Source organism: Nerophis lumbriciformis, linkage group LG21, assembly GCF_033978685.3.
Source record: "Nerophis lumbriciformis linkage group LG21, RoL_Nlum_v2.1, whole genome shotgun sequence".
Taxonomy (NCBI): Eukaryota; Metazoa; Chordata; class Actinopteri; order Syngnathiformes; family Syngnathidae; genus Nerophis; species Nerophis lumbriciformis.
The window spans coordinates 21,182,870-21,203,314 of record NC_084568.2 but is presented as its reverse complement, the minus strand read 5'-3'; the positions used below and the strand labels follow the sequence as shown (position 1 = coordinate 21,203,314).

At 39.5% G+C, this 20,445-nt stretch overlaps 1 protein-coding gene and 1 long non-coding RNA gene across 6 annotated transcripts in view; both read left to right on the top strand.

Moving 5' to 3' along the window:
• The first annotated feature begins 12,993 nt into the window (after positions 1-12,993).
• Positions 12,994-20,445, top strand: part of LOC133620953 (sodium bicarbonate cotransporter 3-like) — a 56,312-nt gene continuing 48,860 nt past the window's right edge. For 2 of the 5 annotated variants that reach the window (XM_061982644.2, XM_061982647.2), the window contains exon 1: positions 15,820-16,310. In XM_061982644.2, coding sequence (XP_061838628.1) covers positions 16,260-16,310 — 51 coding nt within the window. In that variant the 5' untranslated portion in view covers positions 15,820-16,259. Of the gene's footprint in view, positions 13,060-15,818; positions 16,311-20,445 lie in introns of those variants that run through there. The other 3 variants (XM_061982643.1, XM_061982641.2, XM_061982649.2) reach the window with 3 other exon arrangements.
• Positions 13,257-14,597, top strand: LOC133620957 (uncharacterized). Its single transcript, XR_009817590.2, has 3 exons — positions 13,257-13,994; positions 14,208-14,291; positions 14,435-14,597. It is a non-coding gene; the product is annotated as an uncharacterized lncRNA (long non-coding RNA).

The following is a 20,445-nucleotide window of genomic DNA, read 5'->3' as shown; positions in this document are numbered from 1 at the left end:
GAACAAGGTGATGTTCATGCACGGTTCATTTTGTGCACCAGTAAACAAAACATGGTAACACTTTAGTATGGGGAACATATTCACCATTAATTAGTTGCTTATTAACATGCAAATTAGTAACATATTTTCTCTTAACTAGTCATTAAGTACTTATTAATGCCTTATTCAGCATGGCCTTATTATAACCCTAACCCTAACCAAATAACTCTAAATTAAGTCTTTGTTACGTAGAATATGTTCCCCTAGTGTCCAAAAAACTCTAAATTAAGTCTTTGTTACTTAGAATATGTTCCCCATACTAAAGTGTTACCAAAAACATAACTTTGTCTTGAATTTGAAAAAAAACATTTTATTTTTCACTAAAGAAGGGTTCGGTGAATGCGCATATGAAACTGGTGGGGTTTGGTACCTCCAACAAGGTTAAGAACCACTGCACTAAAGTCAACCAAATATAACATCCACACAATTGGACATCTACAGTGGATGTGTTAGAGCCCTGGCTGGGTATCGAACCTGTGCTTGAAAAAAAAACAAAAAAACATTCAATCTAATTGGAATAAAAACTTGGAAAAAAATGTAGCAATCCATTTACTGTAAAACACACAACTATATGAATGCATGGTGGAGTACAGAGGAGACATGTGAGTAAACTCTATCACAGGAGCCATCTGCACCAGGAGGTCATCAGACCATGGCCACCAGGACGCTGACGCAGATGGCTCCCTCTGAGAAACATTGGACAGTCAAAATAATAAAACTTGTAAAATTGGTAAAAACCACAAGTAGAGCTAAAGGATTAGATACTAGTAATACAGACGCTAGGTCAGGAAAAAACACAGAGGCTATTTCATCTGTACAAGCCTGTTTTACTCATCAGGGGATTTTATAAAATCCCCTGACGAGCAGAGAAACCTGCGAAACAGGCTTGTATGGATGAAATAGCCTCTGTTTTTTTCCTGACCTAAGGTATATTCCGCTCTACCCCGGTATTGAGCACTGTATAACGGATAAACCACAGAAACCTTGACTATACAAGTAAAACATATGATTAAAAAAAAAATACAGTAAATATAATTAATACATCTAAATAAAATCTTGCATAACTAATGAGATAAAAAGTAAAATACGAATGAATTCAATCAAATAATTTTTAGGTAAAAGCCAAATCAAAAAGGTGTGTCTTAAGCCTGCTCTTAAAAACACTTTGTTGCACCACCTCTGGCTTTCATAACAGCTTCCAGTGTCTAAGTCATGAACTTAGCGAGTGACAAACAGAACTTCTCATCCATCTTGCTCCAACTTTCTCTGATTGCTCTTGTCAGATCAGCTTTGCAGGTTGGAGTCTTGCCATCCACCGTTTTCTTTCATTTCCACCACACGTGTTCAATTGGATTGTGAGCTGGACTATTGACCTTACGGGTCTTTCTCCCAACAGAGTTTGTAGAGTTGTTGCTCTACGGCGAGATGCAGTATCATCTTGGAAAATAATGTCATCATCCTCAAACATCCTTCACGATTGACGGAATAAGAAAAGTGTCCAAAATGGCAACGTAAACCTGTGCATTTATTTGCATGTTTTCTTCAGGCGGTCGTCTTCATAAATGTCATTGGGACCAAACAAGACTTCCGGCATCATCGCCTTGCCCAATGCAGATTGTCGATTCAGAACTGAATATGCCTTCCATCTAGTATTCCACAGTCCACTATCACTCTGCTTGATCTACAAAACCCAAAACCAGTGAAGTTGGCACGTTGTGTAATTCGTAAATAAAAACAGAATACAATGATTTGCAAATCCTTTTCAACTTATATTCAATTGAATAGACTGCAAAGACGAGATATTTAATGTTCGAACTGAGAAACACGTTTTTTTTTTTGCAAATAATCATTAACTTAGAATTTAATGGCAGCAACACGTTGCAAACAAGTTGTTACATGGCCTTTCCTTTTAACAACACTCAGTAAACGTTTGAAGCTTTTCAGGTGGAATTCTTTCCCATTCTTGCTTGATGTACAGCTTAAGTTGTTCAACAGTCCGGGGTCTCCGTTGTGGTATTTTAGGCTTCATAATGCGCCACACATTTTCAATGGGAGACAGGTCTGGACTACAGGCAGGCCAGTCTAGTACCCGCACTCTTTTACTATGAAGCCACACTGATGTAAAACGTGGCTTGGCATTGTCTTGCTGAAATAAGCAGGAGCGTCCATGGTAACGTTGCTTGGATGGCAACATATGTTGCTCCAAAACCTTTATGTACCTTTCGGCATTAATGGTGCTTTCACAGACATGTAAGTTACCCATGTCTTGGGCACTAATACACCCCCATACAATCACAGATGCTGGCTTTTGAACTTTGCGCCTATAACAATCCGGATGGTTCTTTTCCTCTTTGTTCCTGAGGAAACGACGTCCACAGTTTCTAAAACAATTTGAAATGTGGACTCGTCAGACCACAGAACACTTTTCCACTTTGCATCAGTCCATCTTAGATGAGCTCGGGCCCAGCGAAGCCGGCGGCGTTTCTGGGTGTTGTTGATAAATGGCTTTCGCTTGGCATAGTAGAGTTTTAACTTGCACCTACAGATGTAGCGACTAACTGTAGTTACTGACAGTGGTTTTCCGAAGTGTTCCTGAGCCCATGTGGTGATATCCTTTACACACTGATGTCGCTTTTTGATGCAGTACCGCCTAAAGGATCCAAGGTCTGTTATATCATCGCTTATGTGCAGTGATTTCTCCAGATTCTCTGAACCTTTTGATGATATCACGGACCGTAGATGTTGAAATCCCTAAATTCCTTGCATTAGCTTGTTGAGAAATGTTGTTCTTAAACTGTTGGACAATTTGCTCACGCATTTGTTGACAAAGTGGTGACCCTTGCCCCATCCTTGTTTGTGAATGACTGAGCATTTCATGGAAGCTGCTTTTATACCCAATTGTGTTCCCAATTATCCTGTTCACCTGTGGGATGTTCCAAATAAGTGTTTGATGAGCATTGCTCAACTTTCTCAGTCTTTTTTGCCACTTGTGCCAGCTTTTTTGAAACATGTTGCAAGCATCAAATTCCAAATGAGCTAATATTTGCAAAAAAAATAACATTTTCCAGTTGGAAGGTTAAGTATCTTGTATTTGTAGTCTATTCAATTGAATATAAGTTGAAAAGGATTTGCAAGTCATTGTATTCAGTGTTTCTTAAAGCCAGAAAGTTGCCACTTGAAATGACTATAGTTGTGTGTCATGTCTGTTATCTGTTTTTATTTCCACAAAAATCAAACAACTGAATGAACATCGTCCAAGTCTGGTGATTCCGTCATTTTTTTTCAAGGGGTCGCAGTAAAGAAATCGACGTTCACTTCAAGCGCAGCGGCTCTGGCGGACATTTTTCCTGCAGGCGGGCTAAACAATTGCCTGCTCTCACAACACAATATCTGTGCTATTGTGTTGTGTGACAAAAGTTCACATTTGGTTGTGGGTCGCCTGAGGCTGAGGCGCACTCGTGCAAAAGTCCTGCTGTGTAAACAGCATCTTAATATGCCACACCTTAGACATGGATGGATTATCACGGCAAAGAAATGACCACAAACACAGATTGACAGGTTCATTAACAATGTTTGAGAAGGATTGGACTATTGTGTACATGGGAAAGAGTTTAGATCTTTGAGTGCGGGGGCAAAAAAGTCCCTGCAAACGTCATCTTTCCTGGTTTCTGTGTACATAAGGACCATTGAAGTGAAGTGAAGTGAATTATATTTATATAGCGCTTTTCTCTAGTGACTCAAAGCGCTTTTACATAGTGAAACCCAATATCTAAGTGACATTTAAACCAGTGTGGGTGGCACTGGGAGCAGGTGGGTAAAGTGTCTTGCCCAAGGACACAATGGCAGTGGCTAGGATGGCGGAAGCGGGAATCGAACCTGGAATCCTCAAATCAAACTGTCAAATTGTCTTTGTCACTTCTAAAAGTCTGCTCATTTGACCAGAGCTCGTACATAAAAATGTTCTGGTACACTAATCATTGTGTGCCGGGTTCATATTGCCATATTATTAGTAAAAAAAAAAAGAAGACAAAAATAATAAAGATCCCATTCATGAGGAAGTATTTTTTTAATTTGCAGTCCAAATTAATAGAGTGCTTGATTTGGATATTCAAGAAAAGTTTAAATAAAATGGCAAATTCAACAAAAATATATTTTTTGCGGCTATTACAGTATATACAGATATAGTTTCCTATAATTAGTCAAATAAAAAAATAAAATTTGAGGAAGTATTTAAAAAAAAAAATTGTAGTCAGTGTTTATAATCAATCATTTAATATTGATATAATATTTACATGTTCATTGTCACTGGAATGGAACACTTATTTGGCTATTACAAAGTAATTTAAATTAAAAAAAAATATATAAAGTATATACAGTGGGCATCTACAATTATAATTTCCTTTGATTAGTACATTTAAAAAATACCACTTGCAAAGAATATTTTTTTAAATTGTAGTCAGATTTTTTTAAATTTTAAATCTATCATATTTGACCAAAAAATACTGAAAACATATATTGAGCTATTTAATATTTATGTAATATTTATATAATCATTGTTTGCCAGGTCCAAATTGCCGTACAATCACAAAATGTCACAGGAATGCAACGCTTGAATTGGCTATTCAAGAAAACTTTAGATAAAACGGCAAATTAAGCAAAAAGGTTTTTTTTTGCGGTTATGATATGCAATTATAGTTTTCTATAACTAGTAAAATAAAAATACAATTTTCAAGGAAGTATTTTCTTTTAAATTGTAGTCAGGATTTATAATCAATAATTTATAATTCATTTAATATTTATATAATATTTACATGTTCATTGTGTGCCAGGTCCATATTGCTCTACACTCACAAAATGTCACAGGAATGAAACACTTACAGTATTTGGCTATTCAAGAGTAATTTGAATACTATATACAAATGGAGTTAGTATGTTGTGTAAATGGTAAATAAAAACAGAATACAATTATTCAATTATTCAATTGAATAGACTGCAAAGACAAGATATTTAATGTTCGAACTGAGAAACGTATTTTTTTTTTTTGCAAGTAATCATTAACTTAGAATTTAATGGCAGCAACACATTGCAAAAAAGTTGTCACAGGGGCATTTTTACCACTGTGTTACATGGCCTTTCCTTTTAACAACACTCAATAAACGTTTGGGAACTGAGGAGACCAATTTTTGAAGCTTTTCAGGTGGAATTATTTCCCATTCTTGCAACAGTCCGGGGGTCTCCGTTGTCGTATTTTAGGCTTCATAATGCGCCACACATTTTCAATGGGAGACAGGCCTGGACTACAGGCAGGCCAGTCTAGTACCCGCACTCTTTTACTACGAAGCCACGCTGTTGTAACACGTGCAGAATGTGGCTTGGCATTGTCTTGCTGAAATAAGCAGGGGCGTCCATGATAACGTTGCTTGGATGGCAACATCCAAAGACATGCACCTGGGGATAGGTTGATTAGCAACACTAAAAAATTGGCCCTAGTGTGTGAATGTGAGTGTGAATTGTTGTCTGTCTATCTGTGTTGGCCCTGCGATGAGGTGGCGACTTGTCCAGGGTGTATCCCGCCTTCCGCCCGGTTGTAGCTGAGATAGGCTCCAGCGCCCCCCGTGACCCCAAGAGGGAATAAGCGGTAGAAAATGAATGGATGGATGGATGGCAACATATGTTGCTCCAAAATCTGTATATACCTTTTAGCATTAATGGTGCCTTCACAGATGTGTAGATGTGTAGTCAGATTTTAGTTTTTTTTTATATCTATCATATTTGACCAACAAAACCTGAAAACATATATTGAGCTATTTAATATTTATGGAAAATTCATATAATCATTGTTTGCCAGGTCCAAATTATCGTACTATCACAAAATTTCACAGGAATGAAATGCTAGACTTGGCCATTCAAGAGTAATTTAAATAGAATAAAAGATTAGACCCAAAAAAATACACAGTACATAGCGGTGGGGCATCTACAATTATAATTTCCTTTGATTAGTAAATTAAAAAAATACCACTCATGAGGAATCCCCAAAAAAATTGTAGTCCGAATTTTTTTAAATCTATCGTATTTGACAAAAAAACCTGAAATAATATATTGTGCTATTTAATATTTATATAATATTAAAATACTAATTGAATGCCAGGTCCAATTTAAAGTAAGTAATTTAAATAAAATTGCAAATTAAACCCCCCAAAATATAGCAGTTGGTCATTTAAAATGATAATTTCCTTTAATTATTAAAAAAAGAAAAAAAAAGTTACAAAAAAAATCCCAATTTCAAGAAATACGTTTTTTTTTAGAATTGTACAGTCGTCAAAAAAATTATCATGTTCGACAAAAAAAATCAGTGACAGATGTATCGAGCCATATAATATTTGGATAATCAAGAAATGTTGCTTGTGGTCAAGTCTATCCAATTAAAGAGCATCCTTCCATGTTTCTGTATGCGGCCAACAACGAAAAAAAATAGACACTTACCTTACGTTACCTTACCTTTACGTTCCCGGCGTCTACTTCTGTGTGAGTATGCGAGCATCCCCGCCTCCACCCACAGAGACAAAAAAACAAAACTGGATGACTGACCAGAGTCTTCACTCCTTTTATTTATTACGCTATAGATAGCTCAAGAATTACGGGCATGCTTTGGATGAAACTTTATTTATTAAAAAAAATGATTAAAAGTATTTTTATTGTCAAGTTTCTTAATACAAACATATATACATATAATAAAGTAAATAAATAAAACATGAAAATAAAAATAATGAATGAAAAAGTGTTTTACACAGATTATAACATGTAAAAACTAAATACATGGGGGGTTAGGGTTATTGACTACAGTTTCAGGTATTCCAAAATAGGTCTCCACTAGGGATGTCCGATAATGGCTTTTTGCCGATATCCGATATTCCGATATTGTCCAACTCTTTAATTACCGATACCGATATCAACCGATATATACAGTCGTGGAATTAACACATTATTATGCCTAATTTGGACAACCAGGTATGGTGAAGATAAGGTACTTTTAAAAAAAAATTCATAAAATAAAATAAGATAAATAAATTAAAAACCTTTTCTTGAATAAAAAAGAAAGTAAAACAATATAAAAACAGTTACATAGAAACTAGTAATTAATGAAAATGAGTAAAATTAACTGTTAAAGGTTAGTACTATTAGTGGACCAGCAGCACGCACAATCATGTGTGCTTACAGACTGTATCCCTTGCAGACTGTATTGATATATATTGATATATAATGTAGGAACCAGAATATTAATAACAGAAAGAAACAACAGTTTTGTGTGAATGAGTGTAAATGGGGGAGGAAGGTTTTTTGGGTTGGTGCACTAATTGCAAGTGTATCTTGTGCTTTTTATGTTGATTTAATAAAATAAAATAAATAAATTTAAAAAAGAGACCGATAATAAAAAAAACGATACCGATAATTTCCGATATTACATTTTACGCATTTATCGGCCTGCCGATATTATCGGACATCTCTAGTCTCCACATATCACAAAATGTATTTTAGTTACCAAAAATCTCATATCTCAGTTTTTCAATGTGGAGGATTCCCACTACCTCCCTCAACCAGGCTTTATTTGGATGAAACTTTCAGGAAATGTCAGAAAAGGAACAAGTGATTACATTTTGGGGGTGATCCGGACTTTTTTTTGTTTCAGTATTGGGAGGTCCGAGTGCTTTTCTAGTTATTATTACCAGGGGCGCCGAAAAGGGGGGGTAAAGGAGACGGATTCTAGGGGCCCATGATGGAGGGGGGCCCAGAGAGGCACCTAATGATGATGAAATTATAATACAGAAAAAATAATGACACTGTGTTGGGGGCCCTGTAAAGATTCTTTTCATGGGGCCCAAAATCCCTAGCGGCGCCCCTGATTATTACCACCAACCAATTATGAGAGTTTTAAATATGCCAATTAATAAACAATGAAGCACTTCATACTATTTGCCAACAGTAAGGACTTTTACTCGCACAAAAGAGGTGCGCTCAAGGCACCTTGACTTAAATAAAATACACTCCTTTGTACATTGTGTCTTGTAGTTACCACACAGAGACTGTGACTCAACGCACCTCGCTTTTCTTCATTTTCGGTGACGCACACAAAACAAGACAAAGGATGAGAAACCACACCCCGTTTGGCCACCTCCCCCCCGTCCTTGACCCACCTAACCCGGCGGGGGATAAAACCCTGCCCTCCGACAGGTTCACCAGTCACTCACCTGCCGCCGAGCGCAAAAGGATTCTTTGAACCGCTAAACTAGAAAAACAACAAAGATGAGCAGGATCCTAGTCGGAGTCGTCGCAGCCTTGGCATGCTTCATGCTGGGTAAGATTACGACCAAATAACAACTTGAGTTATTTCATTCTTATTCTGTTTAGTTCATGTTAATTCAGTTCATTTCAACATGCCGGGGTAATAATGTAAATGTGTTTATTTTATTTGTGCAGAATAGGAAAAAAAAACAACAACCCTGATATAGGTAGATTATAAAGCTAGAATTGTGTTCTTATTAAGTATATTCCACCTAAATGTACTCTATTTATGGTTATCTAGCTGCATGTTACACCTGTGTGAACTAATGTTGCACTAATAGTATTATTGATAACAGATTCCACGTGCAAACCTTAGTAAAAAAAATGTTTTGTCTCTTTCAGTGGACTCCCTCACTTGCAACCAATGCGCCTTCGGTCTTTTGGGCATCTGTTTGTCCTCCACTGAGGTGGAGTGCTCCACCAACACCTCCCAGTGCTTTACAGGACGTGCAAGTAGGTCCACGACCAAAAGACGCTATTTTAAAAACAACTTTTTTTTTTTTTGAGCAGCGTCTCACTCAAGTTGTGTCGCTCTTTTCTCAGCATTCGCCATCTCCTCGGTGGGCTTCAACACCCAGGGCTGCATCGAGGCCGTCAACTGCAACATGACCACCAACAACACCCTGCTGGGCGTGACGTACAACGTGCGGGTGGATTGCTGCAACACGGACAGGTGCAACCCCGTCCAGACCAGCGCCGCTCCGTCCACCAAGATGGCGTTCGGCACCGCCGTCGGGGTTGCCCTCCTGGCCTCCATGTGGGGGAGCCTGCTGTGAGGACCACTGTTCTCATAATTATAGTCCCGCACCAACAGTACAGAAGACAGAAACCCTTGGACAATATGTACGCATGATCACTACAATGTGCTCACAGCATGGGAGTTGAACAATGGGATGTTTCGGAGAAACATTGAGCTCGTAAACCTTCCATGGTGCTTTTTTTTTTTAATGCAATTTTATTTATCCTTTGTACTGCTGTGTGTCATAATGCAAAAACAAAAAAACATGATGTGAAAATAAAGTGCAATTGACGTGATGTTTTTGATATAATTCCTGTGAGCTTACGTGTCTCTTTTTATAACTCATCTTTCATCATGACTTACAGGCTGTCATTTAAAAAAAATAAAAAATACATGTGTTCATTCTAAGTTGGTCACGGAGATTGTAATGGAGGGGTGTCCAAAGTGCGTGTAACATGTGAGCTACAAGCACTTTATATAGTGTAGTTGCATATATTAGTGATGGGTAAATGTGAGTGTATGCCACACTCACTACCTGTATCAACACTGCACTTATACTGTGTTAGTGTTTCATAAAAAAGGATTTAAAAAAAGTCACTCCTAGCGATGGTTAAATGCCGCCTCAGTGAGTGTATGGCACACTCACTACCTGTATCAATACTGTGTTAAGTGTTCAATAATGGTCATCCGCCCTCTGCTGGATTAAAAAAGTCACAACTAGACATGGGTAAATGGCGCGTCAGTGAGTGAATGGCACACTCACTACCTGTATAGACACTGTGCTAGTGTTCCGTAATGGTTATCCGCCCTCTGCTGTATTAAAGAAGTCACTGCTAGTGATGGTTAAATGATGCCTTTGTGAGTGTATGGCACACTCACTACCTGTATGGCCACTGTATTAGTGTTCTATAATGGTCATCTGAATTGGCCCTAGTGTGCGAATGTTGTCTGTCTATCTGTGTTGGCCCTGTGATGAGGTGGCGACTTGTCCAGGGTGTACCCCGCCTTCCGCCCGATTGTAGCTGAGATAGGCTCCAGCACCCCCCGCGACCCCAAAAGGGAATAAGCGGTAGGAAATGGATGGATGGATGGAATGGTCATCTGCCATCTGCTGGATTTTAAAAGTCACTACCAGTGATGGGTAAATGACGCCTCAGTGAGTGTATGTCACACTCACTACCTGTATCAATACTGTGTTAGTGTTCTATAATGGTTATCTGCCATCTGCTGGATTTAAAAATGCACTACTAGTGATGGGTAAATGACGCCTCAGTGAGTGTATGGCACACTCACTACCTGTATCAACACGGTATTAGTGTTCAATAGTGGTCATCTGCCATCTGCTGGATTTAAAAAGTCACTACCAGTGATGGGTGAATGACGCCTTTGTGAATGTATGGCACACTCACTACCTGTATTGACACTGCACTGATACTGTTAGTGATTCATCATGATCATCCGCCACCTGCTGGATTAAAAAAGTCACAACTAGTGATGGGTAAATGACGCGTCAGTGAGTGTATGGCACACTCACTACCTGTATAGACACTGTGTTAGTGTTCCGTAATGGTTATCCACCCTCTGCTGGATTAAAGAAGTCACTGCTAGTGATGGTTAAATGATGTCTTTGTGAGTGTATGGCACACTCACTACCTGTATCGACACTGCACTGATTCTGTTAGTGATTCATCATGATCATCCGCCACCTGCTGGATTAAAAAAGTCACTACTAGTGATGGGTAAATGACGCCTCAGTGAGTGTATGTCACACTCACTACCTGTATCAATACTGTGTTAGTGTTCTATAATGGTTATGTGCCATCTGCTGGATTAAAAAAAGTCACTACTAGTGATGGGTAAATGACGCCTCAGTGAGTGTATGGCACACTCACTACATGTATGGCCACTGTATTAGTGTTCTATAATGGTCATCTGCCATCTGCTGGATTTAAAAAGTCACTACCAGTGATGGGTGAATGACGCCTTTGTGAGTGTATGGCACACTCACTACCTGTATCGACACTGCACTGATACTGTTAGTGATTCGTCATGATCATCCGCCACCTGCCGGATTAAAAAAGTCACTACGAGTGATGGGTAAATGACGCGTCAGTGAGTGTATGGCACACTCACTACCTGTATCAATACTGTGTTAGTGTTCTATAATGGTTATCTGCCATCTGCTGTATTAAAAAAGTCACTATTAGTGCTTGTTAAATGATGCCTTGGTGAGTAAATGGCACACTCACTACCTGTATCAATACTGCGTTAGTGTTCTATAGTGGTCATCTGCCATCTGCTGGATTTAAAAAGTCCTGACAAGTGATGGGTAAATGACGCCTTCGTGAGGGTATGGCACACTCACTACCTGTATCGACACTGCACTGATACTGTGTTAGTGTTTCATAATGAACATCTGCCATCTGCTGGATTAAATAACAGTAAATATCCGGAAGGTAATTATGTCAGTTATAAAGCTCCACCAGTAGGGGGCGACACTGGAGTCAATGCGTGCATGTCCTCAGGCACTGACTGGCGACTTGGATCACCACATTCAATTTGGAGAAAATCAAAGCTTCTGGAATCTTACAATTTTCCACCAGCTGAGGGCGACGCAACAACAAACAATGTAGACGATTTGACCATGTGGAAGGTAGTTATACATTTTCACCACTAGAGGGCGACATGGCAGACCCTTACTGAGTGGTGACTTTAACCACCATACAGATTGGGGAGGACCACAGCATCTGGAATGTTATGTTACAACTTTTTCACCAGCAGGGGGCGTGCTGACAACTTGCTGGGTAATGGCGAGGAGCTGGTTTGGTCAAAGGCCCTAGAAGAAGTTCATCAAAATAAACCCCCAGGTTTTCTCCCAAAATGGTCACTTCATTAGGATTTTTTTTTTGCTGCCGATTCCGATCACCCTTGATTGATATCGGCCGATACCAATACTGATATCACATGTATTAACTGTTCATTTGTCCATGTATTTATGGTGAGTGCTACTCACAGAGTAACAATTTCAACACGACACTTAAACTAGTTTACGTTTCTCTCTTATCACATATTATTGATTGATCAAAACAAAGTCAATAGTACACAATAACTCAACAAAACTACCGTCTACTGCTCATTTAAATCCCTTAGTTTGTAAACATGAACAAAAACAAACAAAAAAAGATTTGAAGATAATAAAAATATCCACCTAATCTCTTTAGTGACGATGATATACTGATACTACCCTTGGTACCGTCCTCCAGTGATGATACTTGATAATAACAAATAAGACACTAAGAAATGCAGTTGATTTGCCATATTGGAGATGATTATTATGTATGTTTTAGTATTTGATAAATGATGTTATTATCACAATCACTATACACTTTAGCAGTAGAATGTTGAATATCTTAAAATGTGCTTTGTGGCAATTGCAACTTTGACCACAGCATCAGTTGCTATGTAGGGTGCCGCTTTCCAGTGTTTTCAACAGACTGCATTGCAAAATGATTAACCCGCCCTTCTTCCTCTCGCGCGAGATCCACCCAGGAATGGGGCCATATGAATCCCTTCCCTACTGTACCATAAACATACAAAACAGTATGAAAATGGACAGACAGATGTTTATTGCACTGTGAATAAATACATTGGTAGAATAAATATACATTTTTTTAGTGTTTGGCTATGAATTATTATTATATTTAAATCTGACGGTCAAAACTTTGAAATAAAATACTAATACTGTATGTGAAAAAGCAATGATTAAAAAGGCTTGTCTTTTTTAGGCAACTTTACATAACATAAAGTTGTGCATACCGTGTAGTTAAGTAGTAGGTTACACTTCTCAACACTAGAAGGCGCACTAGACTAAATAATCCAAGTACTCTTTACAGAGCGAGAGCGAGGAAGACAACACACTCCAAATGTCTTCTCCTATCAAGGTAATAATGACGGTTGAGTTGTTTAAAGCATGATTTAAAAAGTTACATATCAGTGCATCACATTGTTTTAGGTGTCTGAAAAGGAGTAGGTAGAAGCACATCTGATTCAATCCTACTCCTTGTTCCGTTTTCCAACAATGACTAATTATGCTGACTTCCTGTGTTTAACCGGTTCAAACAAAGGATTTCGAATTAAACACATGGATGACAAGTAATGAGATGATAAGTGACATAAAAGTTGGTTGACAAACTCGAGTAAATGAGCTGAATACATAAAATTAGGAGGTAAAAGTAGACAGCACTGTATGGGGTAAGAAAAAATACATATTGTATTGTATTGTATTAATGCTTTAAATGTGTAGTTCTCAGACTACTAGTGGTACGTGGGCTCCATCTAGTGGTACGCCAAAGCAGAGCCGGCCCAAGGCATAAGCGCACTATGCGCTTGCTTAGGGCCCTTCCATTTTCTACCGCTTATTCCCTTTGGGGTCGCGGGGGCGCTGGAGCCTATCTCAGCTACAATCGGGCGGAAGGCGGGGTACACCCTGGACAAGTCGCCACCTCATCGCAGGCTTGCTTAGGACCCCGCGGCAATTAACAAAAAATTCTTATTTTTTATTTTTTGCATGTACGAGTCTGACTGATGATTTCTAAATGATCAAAGATATATTATTGTACAAAAACACAATTTTAGGTCAACAGAGTGCTGCTGCTGATCTAGGCCTAGTGATTCTTCCTGCCTCTCTTTAAATGTAAAGCTGCCTCTGCTGCACCTGTGACGTTTGCCGCCTGCCGTGCGTGCAATGCCAGTGCGCACTGGGCATCAAAAGCGCAGATAGAGGCAAAACAATGTCACCAAAAAGGACATATCCTTCAGGTGCAGAAAAAAAGGAAGAAGAAGAAAGTGGAAGAGGAGAAAAACTGCCATGATAAAGGTATGTTTGCATGACTTGGTAATAAAAAGTTTATAAAAGAGATTTGTAGCTGTAATTAGCTTTAGCTAGGTGACGTTAGCTAGCTAGTGCGGTGCTAGCAATATGTTTTTAGCATCAGGTTACTAGTGAGATATGTTGTTTGCACAAATTGTTTGCAGCAGAGCACGGTAATTTATGTGAGTAAAATAAACATTATTTTTTACATCAACTCAGGAGCATTGTTAAAATACTTTGGAGGCACAGAATCAGCCCAGAGCCAGTCCACATCCTCAGGCTCAACTGTGAGTGATGAATTAGGTGAGGAAAAGACTGTCACCATACAGTATACATTTAATTTCTTAGTATAAACATTACACCTGAAAGGAAATTAATATAGTCAAAGTATCTCATTAATATGTGTGCCTATATATATATGTATGTATGTATGTATTTCATCATAGGTCCATCTCCATCCTCTACAGTGCTCTCTCACACACCTCCATCCTCTGTGCCCACTGTCCCCTCCATGTCTGAAACCACAGCTGATTTATCTAGTAAGTTAACTGCAAAACACCCTTTATAATTGCTCATTGTACTGCAGAACATTCTGAGATGAATAATTATGTCCAACAGTGCAATTTAATGACCTTATAGGTCCTTCTTTTTTAGTCATTGTCTTTCTTTGGTCACTTCCTCAGCAACTTCCACCACAACGTCCCCTTCACACCATGGACCATCATCAGCTCCGCCAGTTGACCCAGCTGAGTGGCCTTCTTTCCTCTCAGATTCAGACAGGACTGAGCAGGTGATCAGAGGACCACTGTCTATTAAGGAGAACTTTTCATTCCCCAAACGGCATGATGGCCGAAGTTTTCATTATCATTATACCTACAGACAGCTAGTCAATGGGGAAAAAGTCAAGTGTCGCTGGCTGACCTTATTCAAGAAGTAAAGATGCAGTCTATTGCTTTTGCTGCAAATTATTTTCCAAAAAGTCCTTAAAACTGGCAGCCGAGGGACAGCGGGATTGGGTCAACATAGGTACACTGCTGAAACAGCATGAAAACAGTGAAGATCATTGTATCAACATGGTGAAATGGAAGGAATTTGCCTTGCGTCTTTCAAAGGGGAAAACTATTGATGAATTTAACTTCAGTAGACTGCGCTCTCTTTGTACAAAGTAAACATTAAATATGAACAATTAACTAAAAATATCAACTAGTAATTAAAGACTAATATGTACAAGACTGATGAGACAAGATGACACTTTTACTGTAAATACAAAGCTTTATCACTTGGACTGTTCAACCCCAGGTCACTCTTGTAGCTGAATGTTTTCTACATTTTAAGATTAGGAACCATATGTGGCACTCTGGACATCATTCGTTCATTCATTGGTATTATTTATGTTCTTAACTGGGCCACCCCCATATCTTTATAAATGACATGTCATTTGTAAAGACATGCCAGGCTGACAATAGGATAATGTAAACAACACTGCCAGAGCCGCAATGAGTTTATAGTAGGTGTGTGAATGATCAACAATCAATATTATTGGCAGAAATAGAGGGCCCCAAAATCAAATTTTGCTTAGGACCCCATGGAGGCTTGGGGGGTCCGCTCAGCCCGACCCAATCGACTCGTCGCTGCGCACGTGACCCGGTCCCCCACCGTGTAAGGGACCCAGCTGGTCAGCCGGGTCCCTTCATTTTTCTCCTTATCAGGTAATATGGGGCCCCTGGAGGTGGACAGCCAGGTGATGTTGGGCAGGGGTTTGCCCGCTGTGACACACTGCAGCCTCTGGGGGGCGCTGTCGTTGACCAATGACAAGCTGAGGATTTCCGGCTTCTCTGCCGGGAGAGCAAGGAAACAAGGAAGATGCACATGTGCTGACTCCCTGAAACTTCTCCATTATGTTCATTTCAATCTTTACCTACGACCTTTAGCTCCATCTTCTTCTCCATCTTGTTCTTGTAGCTCCGAGGCACATAGTCCAGTTTTATACGGCACAAGTACTCGCCTTCGTCGGTCGGCTTGACCCCTTGGATAAGGAGTGACAGCACCCCTTGTCGCGGGTCGCCATGCAGTGAGAACCTGAACCATGAGCAGGCCCTGAGGTTCGCTGAGGAGATGTTTTGGATGGAGCACGCTAAGAAATTAGTTTTGGATTGTTTGGACCACTCGACCGTAATGTTGCCGGCATAGTGATCCTGCTTGGGATGAGTGAAAGAGCATGTGAGGACGACGTCTTGTCCTCTTCTCGCCTCAGTCTCCTTGGAAACTTCCATGTTCCACTTGGACACCGAGACACCGCCTGCACAAGTCAACAAGGTCAAGGTATATATCCATCCATCCATTTTCTACCGCTTGTCCCGTTTGGGGATGCGGGGGTGCTGGAGCCTATCTCAGCTGCATTCGGGCGGAAGGCGGGGTACACCCTAGACAAGTCGCCACCTCATCACAGGGCCAACACAGATAGACAGACAACATTCACACTCACATTCACACAATAGGGCCACTTTAGCATAGACCAGTGGTCCCCAACTCAAAAACCCCCCCTCCCCCATTTACCCTCATTCACACTCATTTGCCCAAAAGGGTTGTTCATTTCTGTTATTAATATTTCTGGTTTCTACATTATATATCAATATTGATCAATACAGTCCGCAGGGATACAGTCCGTAAGCACACATGATTGTATTTTTTTATGACAAACCACGGGGGGGGGTGGACCGGTACGTTTCAGAGACAGTATAGTACCGAAAATGATCATTAGTATCGCGGTAGTATACTAATACCGGTATACCGTACAACCCTAGTAGTGACTAGTAATGACATCATTATAATTAAATAATGAATAAAACAAAGCACTGTATTAACACCGTATTGCACACTGAGTCAAGGTTTCACCCACTAAGAAATAACAGGTCACAGTAATTAAATAAGTAGATGTAACAGTCTAATGCACCGTGGATGTAACCGTTTAGTGCATCGTGGATGTAGCAGTCGAATGCACTGTGGCTGTAACAGTCTAATGCACAATAGATGTAACAGTCTAATGCACCGTGGATGTAACAGTCCAATGCACTGGGGCTGTAATGTCTAATGCACTGTAGATTTAACAGTCTATCGCACTGTGGCTGTAACAGTTTAATGTACTGTTTCCTTTCAAACTTTTTGTTTATGCCTAAACTGTTAACAGCATATCACACTGTGGCTGTAACAGTTTAGTGCATCGTGGATGTAACAGTTTAGTGCATCGTGGATGTAACAGTCTAATGCACCTTGGATGTAACATTCTAATGCACTTAAGATTTAACTGTCTAATGCACCATAGATGTAACCGTCTAATGGGCTGCGGGTGTAACAGTCTAATGCACAGTGGATGTAACTGTCTAAGGCACCTTGGATGTAAAATTCTAATGCACCTTGGATGTAACAGTCTAATGCACCATGGATGTAACAGTCTAATGCACCATGGATGTAACAGTCTAATGTACTGTGGATGTAACAGTCTAATGCACTTTGGACATACCAGTCTAATGCAGTGTGCGTGCAACAGTTTAATGCACCGTGGATGTAACAGTCTAATGCACCTTGAATGTAACAGTCTAATGCACCGTGGATGTAACAGTCTAATGTACTGCAGGTGTAACAATTTAATGCACCATGGATGTAACAGTCTAATCCACTGTGAATGTAACAGTCTATTACACTGTGGATGTAACAGTCTAATGCACTGTGGATGTAACAGTGTAGTGCACTGTAGATGTAAGAGTCTAATGCACTGTGGATGTAACAATCCAATGTACGGTGGATGTAACAGTCTATTGCACTGAGCATGTAACAGTCTAATGCACGGTGGATGTAGCAGTCTAATCCACTGTGGATGTAACTTGATAATAAATAGATTATTTAGTTCATTAATTAATTCTTGTTGAAATAAGTTACAGGTTGGAAAAGCTCATTCTGGTTGCACGGGGATAGCCTAACCCAGGGGTCGGCAACCCAAAATGTTGAAAGAGCCATATTGGACCAAAAAAAACAAAAAAACTTCTATCTGGAGCCGCAAAAAGAGAAAGTCGTACATGTAAACAAACTACGGTGAGTTCAAGGACCACTGAAAGTAGTAGAACAAAACGGTGATCGCCAAATTCTCTCATCGGTGAAGCATCCATTCATCCATCCATTTTCTACCGCTTGTCCCGCATGTGTAATGTAATGTTAAACATATGTAGGACGCATACATACATACATACATACATGTAGGGATGATACTCGAAACCGGTTTTCCCGGTTGTTCGATAAGAAAAGAACCGAGTCCTCGGACTCGAATCCCTTTTTGAGAACCGGTACCCGTTATCGAGACTTCTATAGTAAAGAAAAAGAGTTGGTTCTTTATTCGAATCCCTCGGAACGAATCCCGTCCCGACCAGAAATGCCCCGTGGGACATCACAAGAAATTACGTCACGTAGCTCAGTCATTAGGCGCAGATAGGGAAAGCAGGAAAAACAATGGACCGGAAAAAGCGCTCCAAGGTGTAATAAAGTTCAAAACAAAAGGTATAATCCAATGAATAACTTTACTGAGAGATTTGAGCAGGGTACAAACACGTGACGAACACTTTTACGACCAACCGTAAACATAGCAACCAGGCTAGCAACGCACCTCTTTTACGGCAGCTGTCGCAACGTTCTTAGAGCAACCACAGCACATACAACATATATGACATGATCTCCCTTTTTTAACTTTTGTTTTTCTTTCCTTGTAAACAAAACAAAATCACACTGTATATGTGTTGTCTGTCTAATTATATATAATGCAGACGAGGCGTGTTGGCTGAGTTCTTCACGTTTACTTTCACAGCGTGCTCATAACCTCATTCTTAGCTGCCGGGTGGCGACATGCAACAACACTTTTCGGGGCTACCGCGCATGCTCGTCGCTCCCGTTACATGCTGGGTAGTGTAGTTGTTATATTCCCTAGCTCATAACATCACATCTTTCCCCCTATAAAGAAATAATGTTAACTCAATAAAGTGTATTTCTTTTTTTAGCTTTAACTTTTCATTTTTTTTAGCATTGTAACCACATTTGCAAACAACTTTTCTCTTCATAGAATTTTCTTTCAATAAAGAAATAAAGTGCAAAAATGTCAAAGCATCATAACAAACAGTTATGTCAAATAGCAGAGGTGTGGACTCGAGTCACATGACTTGGACTCGAGTCAGACTCGAGTCATGAATTTGATGACTTTAGACTCGACTTGACAAAATGTAAAGAGACTTGCAACTCGACTTAGACTTTAACATCAATGACTTGTGACTTCACTTGGACTTGAGCCTTTTGACTTGACATGACTTGCTACTTTCCCCAAAATCCAAATCTTAAAAAGTTATTTGGGAGCGCTCCGTATTTTTCATTTTCTTTTTTCTGTGTCTCTCAGCGTGTTGTTCCTGTCAGCTGGTGTGCTGTCAGTACAACAGCCAATCAAAGTAGATCTACGTTGTTTTCATCACGCAGCATTCATCCAATCAAATTGCAGTACAACCACTGAACAAGAGTTGTCAAACAACGTGCCAGTGATAAACAATTATGCCAAAGTTGGTTTCGTTCGGGTATAAAAACTACGACTTGGTCAACAAAAAACGAATTGCCGTATGCAAATCACGCAGTTCTGATATTACAGACGGAGACGCAACAACTTCCAACTTCGTTCGACATTTGAAGTTGCACAAAGAAGGGTAAGTTTTTAATGTAAGATAACGTTTATTGGCTAAGTAACGTGACTTTTATTTGCTGTGTAGTTAAATCAGTGAGGCTGCAAACTCACTGCTAACGTTGTAACCGTAGACATCTTATAAGTAAACGCAACATGGAGTGCTACTGCCTACTGGCGCAGACGAGGCGCGGGGCCGCCATCTTGGAGTGGTGATCAGTGCAATTCATTTAGCAGGAGCAATGAACTGTCAGCGCATTTAATTCATCTTACCTCACTGAATACCACTGATTTTCACCCCCCTTTTTTGTCATACGTGTAGCTATGATAACAGACACATGTTTTGGCGTGTTTTATTATTCATTGTTTGCTTATCAGTAATATAATATTCTTATACGCTATAAGTGACCAGACGTCCGAGATCAAAACTGGGAATATAATCCCAGAGAAGGGGGGAAAAAACGGTAAACTATTTTTAAATTGAAGAAACAATATGATTAGGTTATATATACATGCGTATATCCTACATAAACAATGTATGAATACATTAGATATCTATATATCTTAGGGACCTATAGACTGTATCTCTGTTGCTTCAGCAGAAGAGAGTTTATTCTGTCTTGACACTATGTATTGATATTTTCTATTACATTCTTCCCTTAAATGATAATGTTTGCAGTGATTGTTTTATATGTATTATTTTATGTAAGTCGCTTTGGATAAAAGCGTCTGCCATATACTTAAACATATATA